Source organism: Microtus pennsylvanicus, chromosome 8, assembly GCF_037038515.1.
Source record: "Microtus pennsylvanicus isolate mMicPen1 chromosome 8, mMicPen1.hap1, whole genome shotgun sequence".
In the NCBI taxonomy this organism is placed as follows: domain Eukaryota; kingdom Metazoa; phylum Chordata; class Mammalia; order Rodentia; family Cricetidae; genus Microtus; species Microtus pennsylvanicus.
The window spans coordinates 84,533,396-84,546,042 of NC_134586.1; the positions used below are offsets into that span (position 1 = coordinate 84,533,396).

Here is a 12,647-nt window from a genome sequence, read left to right on the forward strand (position 1 = left end):
TTATGCCTTGCCTTCTTGGCGAGCATTTGGGTAAAATTTTTAATTTTAATTTTTTTTCAAGGTCTATTTCAAATCTTCACTTGGGCCACGAAAATGCTTCATCTAGAGACGCTGTCTGCCCTTGACAATGCATTTCCTTGCTGTCCTTCTTGCAGTTGAGCCACACAGGATTGGGCTCCGCTGCGGTTATTGGTTGTTCTTCACAGACTGACAAGCTTGTCTGAATCTGCTCAGAGGAAAAGTTTCAGGTTACAGGGGCTTGCCAAGCCCACTGAGGATCGAGCTGAGCCGAGCGGGGTGGGGACAGGAGGAGGAGCAGGAGGAGCTGAGCGGGAGGAGCAGCCACAGGAGGAGCAGCCTTTCACACTCCGCTGCTCCTCCTCTGATTGGCTCCGGGTTTCAGCTGCTTCGCTGGAACAAAAGGTCAAAGTGGACTGCAGTGTAAATGTGGAGGCAGCCGATAAATATCCTTGCCTGCAGCTGGAGGTGGAGAGGCAGCGTCAGCTGCAGCAGGTTGTGTGCTCCGCGGGTCCTGCACACCGGGCTTGGCTGGAAGACACTGGGGGATCCCGTGCAGATTCGCACCCGAGGATGGCTTGTGAAATCATGCCGCTGCGAAGGTAGTGTTCGCTGCTTATGCTGTTTGCTATTTTCTGGGCAGTGTACCACAGTACTTGGCCAGTGCTCGGCATCTTTATTAAAAGGCTGCAAACCTTGCGGTCTGTTCTTCACAGTGCTTTTTCCTTAGACCAGACAGAAACATTTAAAGAACGCACTGCTCTTTCGCTGACACTTCTGTCCAGTTGCGTGTGGTTGCTGAGTTCAGTTATATCCTTCTTTTAATGGAAGTGTATTTAAGCTAATACCTCTGAAACTCGAAGCAAAGCTGGTTTGCATCAGAACTGAGCAGGCTTCTCAGGTCTCTAGACTGTTAGAACACTTCAGTGGGCTCACTAGATGGATCTGATGATCAGTTCTCTAGGTAAGGACTTTCTCTCTTCGCGTATATTATAATCATGGGAATAATCGTTGAGGACAATGTCTCTCCTTGAATAATTCTAGGTAGACTCATAACCCAAATGACGCTGAGGGGGAGGAGGGGGAAGCGCTGTGTAAGAGTGGTTGAGTACAGGGTTCTGGCCCTGCTGCTGGGGAGTATTGAGGAGTCTCTGGGTCCCATGGAGTAAACAGCCCTGCTTGTTAGCAAGCACACTGCTGGTGAAGTAGACAGGAGCACTGTGTCCTGGAGTGTTAGTGGAAGGTCCCACAGTGATGCCTGAGCCCTGACCCCACAGAAAGTCTGAGTTCTTCAAGGTCACAGTTCATGGTTTACAAACTCGCTTTTAGTAATCAAATGGTCACATTTTAATCGCGATTACTTTATGTACAGGAACATTCAACTTCCTATAAATGCCTCATGTACAATTTCCTATGTGAAATGATAGTTTCAGAAATCAGATAATAAGGAGACTTTATTGAAAAGAAAATCTAGACAACTGAATTTTTCTCTGAAAACCATGCTACACATACTTTGATTGTGCTTTAACCACATGAATATGATGAAAACTTTTTCTTTTTGTGGTAGGAAGGTTCCTACAGACTGACTGTGGGGAGAGCTGGTACGGCAGTTTTTCTTTTGCTCTCCTGATATGTCCACTGCATTAGAAACTTGGTGTGGTGCTCAGAGTTCCTCTCCAGAGAAGTAATACTTTAATGTAGAAGGAAGTACTGGATAGAGGATTCTATGATTCTATATTAATTTGGTGGCAAAGTCCACATGCTTGAAGTTTCTAAGCGGACAAAACTAATGTCCACTTTTTGGAATTTTAATGATGTCCAGTTTCAGAGTTGGGAACTTTTGTCTTTATGGTAATGTCAGCCCTCAAGAGTTCTACCCAGGTTATGGTTTAGATTTTTTTAAAAATCATTGGTTATTACTAAACCCTGTTGCAGCTGCTTGCTAATAGAATGCCTGCTATGAAGACCAAGAAGAGCAATGTGATTTCCTGAAAATGATTTTACATTGGTGGTCACTACATGAACCGGGCGCTATCTAAATTTGCATTGAAGAATGCTGAGTCATGACTTTTGTCCTCCAGTCACTGCATAGCAGCTCCCTGTGCAGTCAGGGTCCCCCCACTTCCAAGCTCAGAAGTTTGGTTTGACTGATTCCTGGGCAGTCTTCACTTCTAGTTTATTTCTGCTTTTGATTATAAGCTTCCTGGAGACGATGAGCAGGTATAAGACGAAGCTTTCTACACAAAGGTCCCTGGTGAGCCTAAGCGTTTACACAGACACCCTTGCGCTCCTGCAGTGTTCCTTCCGCTCTCGGCCCAACATCTTTGGATGTTATACTCCCTGCTTCTTGCAGAAATGCTAAGCATGGCTGAGGATCCCATCCTCAGTCTGCCCAAAGGAGACAGTTTGTAGAATTGTGCAATGTTTCATCGTACCAGAGTGCTAGAAACTGACGAGATGAATAGGTAAAGGATTAGCTTTAAATAACAAGTAAAGAAATTCATGCTGAATATTTGCATTGAAAATACTGGTGTAAATTCTAGTTAATGATTATAGCTTGTAAAAAGCAATTGACAGCTGGTCCATGCAGTAATCTAACACTATACTGCCCAACATTGCCACATAGCATATATAATATCGTGGCCTTATAAGAGGTATTCTTTTCAGTTTTGCCTGTTCAAAGAAAACTACTTACAACATTGTTTAATGTTTTCTCTCTGTTTAAACACTACTGCCCTGCCTGTGATCGGGAGGTAATTAAGACACAAGTTCTGCTGTCCCACAGCAGTAAGGATGCGGAAGCATCACCAGACAATCGCAGTGCCATGTGGTGAATTCTGTAATACACAGCGCGATTAGGGTAATAACAGATGCACCCAGATGGATGCGCTTTACCCTGTGTTTTATGCAACCTCATCTACGTGGCTGTTGTTATTAGAGCGCACACATGTTCAGCGATGTCTGCCTAACTTATAATTTGCACAGATGACTTTTTAGCCTTCCTTCCTTCATGCTGTGCCGAGGTGTGGAAGGTGTTTTGTTACTGCTAGTCTACAGCTAGGATGAGAATGCATGCAAAAAGAAAGAATGAGTTAAAACACCTTGGTCCTCTTTCCAGTCTTCTGATGTCTGAACTTTCCACACGGGCGTCAGCGAAGGCTTAACAGTGCCTTCCTGTTCAAGTTCTGTCTCTTTGTGAGCTGTGCATCCCTCACAGTTCCTTCCAAATGACTTAAATTAGAGGTGGAGTCATCTTAGATACTCCCAAGTGATCAAGTTGCCTCACAGTTTTTATGTTTTAAAGATTTCATTTCTATTAGAATCGTGTCAGGGAGGAGGTCTGCCTGTGTCTTTAGAGGTCAGAAAAGGGCATCAGCATCCCTGGAGCTGGAGTTACAGGTGATTGTGAGCTGGTAACTGAACCCCTCTCCTCTGTAACCTCTCCCCCAGTTATGTGTAAAGCTTCTAAAATATTTACATAATTTTTATAGTTTGCTATAAAAGAGCTCACTTTATAGCCTTTCTGTCTCTGAAAAGAGTCCCTGGAATAAATAATTTAAAAGGAGGGAATAAAGTGAAGAACTGTGTTAAGCATTAAAAAGAAAGTAAGATTTTCAGCTTTGGTGACTAAGGAGGCTGCGTTTTATAGGGACCCAGGTCAGCTGACGACTCAGCTCTCTGTGATTCACGGTGTATTGATATTGCTTTCCCTGTGGCATGTGACCCTGCAAGTGAGGATCTCTGCGGAGATATTTCTGCAGCTAGTCTACGGGAACAGACCAGGATGCACAGGCTTTGTCAGGAGAGCACTGCTTTGAGTTCCTAGACTCCCTTTCCAGCAACCCTAGCTCAGCTCAGCTCCACAACGGACGATGTCAAAGACAAAGCTATGGGGGCTAGTGATTAATTTAGCTTCCTCTCTTAAATGTACTGGCGTCTCCATGCTCCAGAAAACACCCAGCTCGTGTCTGTGTTTATTTACTAGGTGAGAATCAGAGGATGATGGTGTCTATATAAACTTTTTCAGTGCTTCATCCAGAAAATGATAATGGCTAATATATATATATATTTTCATCCAGAAAGTGATAGTAGCTAATATATATTCTTGAATATTAATTATGTGATGGTGACGCATGTAATAATTTCAAATTCAGTGGACTTCAAAGAAGACTTAAAGCCACATGATTAGTTAGCATGTACTGATGGTTCAATATCTAAAATTCCGCTGACACTTCCCATCAGAGGAATTCAGCCAACCTGGAAATGTTGGCCTTAAGAATATCCTTCAGCAAACACCTCACCATTGACAATGGGATGACATCTGTGGTCACTGGTGAAAGCCTTGGCCATATGGACACCGATACTCCTGAGCTGCTCTGTGGTGTTAGAGGGCCCTCTGCTGCTCGTGGACGTGATGCCTCACCACCCTGCCTGCCAGCACAATATAAGGAGTTAAAAGCTATCTCCCTTCAAGTCTCTGTGGGTTGTATTTCTGAATTTATTTCTTATTGACAATATGGACTTTATTTGAAAGTGACAAACTTAAAAGGAAATGAGACCTCTGTGGACTCTGTTTTCTCTGTGTAGTTCTTTCCTTACCTGTAGAGCAGAGATGTTTGCAGTTGCTCATGCAAAGAAGATAATTTGGTCCGGCATAGTGGTACACACCTTTTATCCCAGAATTTAGGAGGCAGAGGCAAAAGGATCTCTGTGGGTTAGAGGCCAGGTGGTCTACATAGTGAGCTCCAGGGCAACCAAAGGTAGTAGTGAGAACTTATGACCTGTTCTCAAAAATACAAAGAAAGAAGGTGATATGAGTGTCCCGGAGACTGAGAAGGTGGAGGGGTTTGGCATCTCCTGCTGCTTCTTGTGCACACAGGAGGACCTAAGTTAGATCCCTCAGCACGCACGTTAAAGCAGGGCATGGCTGATGGATAGCTAGATCATACTTTCCTCCTTTTCATCCTAACGTTTAAATATTTACTTTTAACTTTATTTATTTATCTATGTTGCTACTTTTGCAATCTTATACACTTGTATAGTTAATTTTAGTCATATGTGCAGAAATAGCTTTGGGGAATTTTGAAAATATGGTCTCTACTTTAGAGCCAAAGGGATGCTTAGGGGTTGTCTAAATCTCTTTCATTTCTCATGTGACTAAACCCAAACTCCTGGAAACAAAATAGTTGCCTAGTCAAATACATAAAAACACATGCAAAATCCCTACCCAGATATCCAAATAAATGCCATTTATATACAAAGTTGATAATCATGGCGTTGATAATTAACGGCACAGTTGGGAGGGGGGAGCTGTCATTATCCAAAAGAGAAACACACTAGCCAGAATAAAGGGAAGTGTTCTGCTCCTTTTGTTCCCCAAAACATGGAAGTCTGTGGGACAGACACTCATCTATTCCAGAGATCGAAAGTATGTCTGTGGCCAGAGATGATTCCCTCGGTAGGCATGAAGTAAGTGCTCATTAAACACATACATTGGAGACCATAGGCAATATTGGTGGAAACATCGGAACTCTGGTCTTCACATAACCTTAAGAGTTTCCATTACAAATGATAAAAATATTCTTATGCCAAAATATTGCCAATAACGTATTCAGTTAATTGCTCTATACACATATAGCAATTTGGAAGGTTTTTTACCTGACAAATAAGGAAGTTGTTTTTAGCTCATTTCCTACAACTGTTGCAACTGTTGATTTAGGGAAAACAAAAGCATTATTCTATATGCTTATCAAAATTTGAAGTTGTCCTCTAATTCCTTCTGTGTTAAAGGTGATTATGGCCTGCCATTTGGGATTGTTTCTGCTTCATTGTGTTTAATGTGGGACACTTAGACTCTCATTCCTAGGACCCCAGCACCTACTGTGTGTTCAGAGAGAAGCTGTGCTATCAACAAGGGCAATCCAGGAGACTCACGGGAGCTGTGTTACATTCGAGCTTCATTCCTTCTCCTCAATAAATACCCCAAAACAGGATTCCTAATTCCAAATTGTATGAGGTGTTTTCAGAGTGAGGGGGATGCCTTGGAGGAGATTACTGCACTCATTTTATGAGGGAAAACTGGCAGATGGACTTTACTGGGACCAAGTGTATGTCCATACGCTTTAAAAGTTTTAAGTCACGCTCTTGAGCTATGTGTTTTTCTGGTACGGATTTGCCTGTCTGTCTTCAAATTGAATATTCCTTCCAAATTCCGCATTGTCACCTTGCAATTGCACTCTAAAACCAGCCTGTTTCATCAACTACAGATTTATAGCTATTATTGCCAAACCATCGAATCCTGGATCCCAGGGACCAAAACAACCACTTCTCAGCAAATCTTCCCAAAGCCAAGTTGTTTAGTCTCAGCTTGAGAAAGATGTGGGGGTGGGGACAGTGGGCATGGTGAACTATGACTGTAGTTTAAAAACAAGATAGATGGAAGCCTCAGAAGATTGTTTTCATATTAAAGTTCCTATGTAGCTAAATAAAAATAGAGAGTGTGAGGGGTCGAGTGTTAAGTGGAACTAAGACTCCTAAGGGCTCAGTTTAGAAAGGATCAGATAAAAGAACAAAACTCAGGAAACTTGACTCCAAGAACTAACTTGAAGACCCTGGTAGATTTGTTCAAATCCCATCACATGAACAAAGCTAAAAGCACATCACAAATGGCAAAGGCGGTCCACAAAGCAAAGATACAACCGAGTATTGATGCTCTGTCAAGGTGAAAATAACCCTGAAACAAAATTAGAAGCCCGACTCTGGCCAGAACAGACCACTCTTATACTCACACACTGCGCAAACAACTAACTAACACATTCATACGCTGCAGAGACCGCTCGCACACTCACATACTGCACAGACCACTCACACACTGCACAGACAACTAACTAACACATTCACACTCTGCATAGACCACTCGCACACTGCACAGACAACTAACTAACACATTCACACTTTGCATAGACCACTCGCACACTGCACAGACAGCTAACACACTCACTCACTGCACAAACCACTCATATACCCACATACTACACAGACCACTCATACACTCACACACACTCACATACTGCACAGACCACACACTGTGGTGTTTTGTAAATGACTTTTATTTACTTTCATTTTCTTCACTTAAAAAAAAGCACAGGTAATTGGGAGCATGGGGACCATGGGAAAGGGTTGAAGGGGAAAGGAGAGGCAAGGAGGGGAGCAGAGAAAAATGTATAGCTTAATAAAATCAGTTTTTAAAGAAATCACAGGTGCCCCTCTCTCATGGGTACCACTGTCCCAGGTCACAGCTGCTTACTGTACTCAGTGTTCCCCATCACATCACCACGTTGCTTCCCCGGGCCTCCAAAGCCCATTATCTTGTCATCCTGTCAGTAATTCTTCATCTATCCATCCTCTTTTCCCCTATAATGGCTATGTGGCCCTTGGGATTCAGCGTGGCTTATCTCACAAATCTCACCAAACCTAGCAGAGTACACAGTTCTGCAGAGACCAAAGGTTAGAGACAGACTGCGCTGGCAGCATCTCGCCTTCACAGCTAATTAGCCCTCCTTGGACATGTTTATCTCGCCTGAAAGATCCGATCGCTCATACTTTCCTCTGAGGATGTCTGGGGAGTGAAGAGGACAATGTGTATAAACTCTTAGCCCAAAAAGCTTGGCCTGCAGGAAACTTTCAGCTGGCAGTAGTTTCCTATTCCTGCCTGTGAGTTCTGGGAGGGTAGCCATCATACCACCTGTGCATCGTGGGACCCGTGCAGGTGAGTGCGGAACCCACACTCCCTGAGCTACTCACCACCCTAAACTCCCCTACTACAGAATCACAGCATAGACTGCTACCGCTACCTGGACAGTCCTCCCCAGGAGGGAGCCACAGTGGGAGATGATGGGGAGAGGATGATTGGCAGTGCCGCTGCACCTCTATCATTGTCCCCAAAACTACATGCAGACTTTACCATGTGGGAGATTATATACCTATAAAGGAAAACTCCCTTAGTAGGTCATTGAAATTCTGCAACTATAGTAAATTTTGGAAGGAGTTAATTCCTCTTCTTTCTTTCTCCCCCCTGAGGATATCTACCTGTTATTCTGTTTTAGTGACTAGACTATATTTTACTTAATAACTAATGCTCAAGCTGCTCCTGGGTTTTGAATTCTAATGAGGCGTTTTCTATTGGTATTGCAGAATAACAGTGGCCATCGCTTTCCTGTACAAGACCTCGATGGCACAGGAGATCTTCTAGCTGCCTTGAAATAAGTTTAAAATAAACAAAGCTTTTTTATTTTTTTTAAGTTTCAAACAACCTTTGGATTTCCAGTGAGGTCAAATAGCTTTCTTTTCCTGTTCTCAAGCCAGAACAAACATTGGTGAGGCCATACTCAAACAGCGCTTTGCCTGAACGTATCCTCTTCTGGGTTCTGCACACACCACAGAGTACTGTTTACACTGCAGGTGTACTGAGAGGACTGCTGCCTCTAATCGTGCAGTCAGAGAAAAGACATTATTTTCTTTTCCTTCAGCAAGTATGGTATAAAACCCAGACTCTAGTGGCAATCCCATTAACTTTTGAGTAGAAAAGAACAAGGTCATTGAAAATAATCGGCATACGGATTTTTACACATGTTCTGGTTGTCTACACTGGTCTCACAAACGGTAGTGTACATCTTAAAAATAGGTAACTAAAGCATTGTGTGAACACTCGGCAACGTTTTGATGCTGTTTCTATTCAACAGGCGTTCACTGGGCCCATCCACTGAATTAGGTACCTAGCTAGGTGCCTGGACACCTAGACAAAGACTCATCCGAGTAGTGAGACAAGCTTGGGTGCCCGATGTGCTCCACTGTGTGCTCTGTGCTCTTATACAGCTGTGACCAGGGTGTGGGAACCTGGAGCTGAAGGAACAGTTCCCTTAATCTGGTAAAGCCTTCCCAGGTTAAATGGCCCCTGAGTAAAGGCTCAAAGCATTTCCCAAGCAGAGAGAGGTGTGGAGTGGGAAGGAGGAGCACTGTGTGCAAAAGCAGAGGATTGCAGAGTCCAGCGAGAGAAGTTTCCTGTAGAAGCATAGAGGGCTGAGGCAGGAGGCACTTGATGTGGCAGGTTTCAGCTTTTGAACTGACGACAAATACAGTGGGAAAGTAGAATAGGCGAATCGTCTGCCCAGCAGGAACTGAGTATTGCACTGTGGAAGAGTGTCGCCATGAACCTGGAAGGGCTGGAAGCAAGAGACATCGAGGGGCTTAGCATGGAGTTTGGTGCCTGACCAAAGATGGGGGGAAAAGATCAACTTTGAAGAGAACACTTGGCTTGTTAATGCGATCTAAATGCTATAGCGAGTGTGAGCGCCCCTCGTATGCTGTGGCTTCTAAACAAGTCCAGGAGACAACACAGTGTCCAACCAGTTAGCAGGTGGTAGAGGCTTGCACACCTTCTAACCGGAAGGAGTGATGCAAAGGAAATAGAAGAGCAACTTTGACTTCCCCACTCCTGGAGAAGACTTCCACTCTCCCTTCCATCACCTGCAGCTAGCGTCCAACCACCCAGTTTCTTAGACATTGCAGGCTGTTTATCACACAGCCAGAGCGGAACAGAGTGTGTGGGTGCACTTGGAATAGAATGAGATGATTCCTCATTTCTTATAAAAAGTAATAAATAGTTCTTTGATTTTTTTTTTAAACACAAAGTCTTATGTTGCCCAAGCTGGCCTCAAGCTCAAGCTGCTGGTCCTCCCATCTTCACTTTCCCCAGTGATGGGATTGTAGGCATGTGCCGGCACACTGGCTTTATACAAGTTTGGGGGCTGAACCCAGAGATTTTTTGTACATGTTAACAAGCTCTCCTACCATCTAAACCACTTTCCAGCCTGAATATAGAAGATAGTACAGATTATTAAGAATGTTGCAGTCGTTGGGTAAGAAGTTCCTAAGAAGTATGCAGAGGGTCTCCTTTTAGGCTCCTGAGAAATGCTCCTAACAGTTGCCCATGTAGTCAGGGGAGGCTATGCAAGAGACTTGGAGGCATTCTGTCACTTCCCTTGGCCTCCAAGAACTATGCCATTATGTCCACCACCAGGCACAGCTGAACCAGTTTTTTGTGGTTTTCCTCTCTCTCCATAGAGTCAGTCAACAAATGGCTGTTTGGGAAGTTTTGTTTTTTGTTTGTCTTTTTTTCTTTTGGCAAAGAAGACGACTTTCTTCATGAGCAGACCTCAACTCAGGAGCCTTGCCTGAGGACATCACAGAGTATACACAGGACCACAGCATTTTAGAACTCTGTTTCTGTACTCTCGGCCATAGCCTGCTGATGTTCACAAGTTAGGACCCTCATTTTGCACATATCTATTATATATTTATACAACAGCTATACAGCACATCAGAATGGAAAGTATCCAAGCAACATAAGAACAATCTGATGACATTTGTGCTAGTGTTTGTATGTGAGTATGTAGTTGCAGGAAGCGTAGTTCAACAGAGTAAAAGTCTTGCCTGGAAATGAAATCCAGCGTCTGGTGATCCCCGGGGACAGCTGACCTTGTCTCCAGAGCATATCCTTTTGCAAGGTTGGGCATGTTCAGATTCAAAAGAATTTGAAAACAAACAAGCAAACAAAAATAGTGAGCATTTCAGTCAGTATATAGGTCTGTGAGGACAGATGTAAAAAAAAAATTTTAAGTGCCAAATGCCACCACCCAGGAACTTAGAAGGGCAGAAATGTGTTATCTCAGGTTCCATCATCTCTGCAGACCTGGGGTTTGCTGCCCAGCCTCTCTGCAAAAGTGAGGCAGTGGTGTGCAATAGGTCCTGAAACAACACACTATGCCCCCAAGCGCTCGAGTATCTCCATTCAAGTTTCCCTTTTTCATCATGACACAGTCACACTGACTCAAGCCTTAAGGGCTACGTTTCAACTTGATTGCCTCCTAAAGGCCTAGTTTCTAAACATGGTCACATCCTGACGTTCAGGGGCATTGAACTTCTCTGTGTATTTGCCAGGCAATGATTTATATGCACACCTAAAAGTTGGTTAAAGATTTCCACCCACAATAAAGAAACTGGTATATATGCCTTGGGCTTAGCTAAGTGGCAGAGTGCTTGCTAACATCAGGCACTCAGGCTCTAGGTTCAGAGGGTGCACCACCAGAGAGAGAGAAAAAGAGGGAGGAAGGGAGGAAGGGAGGGAGGGAGGGAGGGAGGGAGGGAGGGAGGGAGGGAGGGAGGGAGGGACAAAGAAGGATGAGGGGGAGGAAGAGGAAGAAGGAGGAAGGGGAAGGAGGAAGGGGAAGAAAAAGAAGAAGGAGAAGGAGAAGAAAGTAGATAGGGTTTCCTTAAACCTTGGAAAGTCATTTGTCTCTCAGTTTTGTTGGACAAGTAACACCTTTCAGACTGGTTAAGCTCTCCCGTGTTTGCATTTCTTCTTTGGTTGGAGAAAGCCAATTCTCTTAAAGGAAAGTAATTTGTGTTTCTATGGGCTGTGTGTAGCATTCTTAGTAACGAACACAGGAGAAAAACTGTAAAACTGCTGCTTGGGCTTATAAGAAAGAATTGTAAATAACTCCTCAAATTACAACCACAAGCATTTAGCTACGAACTGATTGAAAACTTGTACACTCTTTTTCCAGAAAGCATAGAGATTTGTGTACCTTTTGTGTTGTTTTCTCTTATTGAATGGGACCAAAACCTAAACGTCAGAACAACACAGGGTGCCACTGTCCACCTGTCATGGCCTGTGGTCAGTGCCCGAGTGAGGACCGACTGAGGCCACTCAGGTAAAGTACAGCACTTCAGGACAGGCCGCAAGGAACTAGCATCGCTTCCTTCCCATCCTCACAGAGAATGTAGGCGGGCTCTTTGTACAGTGCCAAGTGGAGGGGAAATCTGAGTCCTCAGAGATTTGCTTAGCTCTCTGCTTTCGCCTGCTCACTTCCTCTTTTTGCTTTTTTCTTTTTTAAGACCTCACAGATGGTTTTCCTCATTTCTAGAAAGAGTGGAACACAATTTTTAGCATTGCCTATTTTTCAGTATCCAAGAAACACTTTAAATATCTCCTATTTTAACTTCATTGAAATTACATTTAAAGAATGAAGATAAATATGAAAATTATTTTTTTTTTAGTAATCAGCCCCCTTAGGGGATTAGAAAGTAGAATTAATTAGATTGTGTGTGAGAACATTGGAAAAGACACTGAATGGAATGGCAATGTGGAGATGCATTGAACACCTTATTCTGGGAATTCTCCCATCAGTATTTGGTTTTTTTTTTTTGTTTGTTTGTTTTGGTTTCTGGTTTTTCTGTTCCTAGTTAGCTTGCTGTCCAGTGATCTGGATAGGCATCACGTTCTGTGGTTCCAAAGCTCATGAAGCGATCCCCAGGATGGGCGTTGTTTATGCCTATGATTCGTCGATGCTGAGTGTTTTAGGAGAGTTCAGAAGGGCCTGCTAACACCTGATTCCTCAGTTCCTAACACTTGAGTTGTCTGGGGTCTATGCTAAACATTCTTTCCACAAGCAGTTGTTTCGGAGACTCCAACACCTTATCCCTAAGGGAGGGCAGTGAGCATCCCCTTGCATTATATGAACAGCAAAAGAAAAGCAATTGAGTCCCAAACTGTCTGTCTGCCACTAGCA

At 43.6% G+C, this 12,647-nt stretch overlaps 1 protein-coding gene across 2 annotated transcripts in view; it reads left to right on the forward strand.

The window, feature by feature from the left end:
* Positions 1–333: 333 nt before the first annotated feature.
* Fam13a (family with sequence similarity 13 member A) overlaps positions 334–12,647 on the forward strand; it is an 85,390-nt gene continuing 73,076 nt past the window's right edge. Inside the window, exon 1 of one of the 2 annotated variants that reach the window (XM_075983948.1) lies at positions 334–620. In XM_075983948.1, coding sequence (XP_075840063.1) covers positions 592–620 — 29 coding nt within the window. In that variant the 5' untranslated portion in view covers positions 334–591. The remainder of the gene's footprint in view (positions 621–12,647) is intronic. The other variant, XM_075983949.1, reaches the window with a different exon arrangement.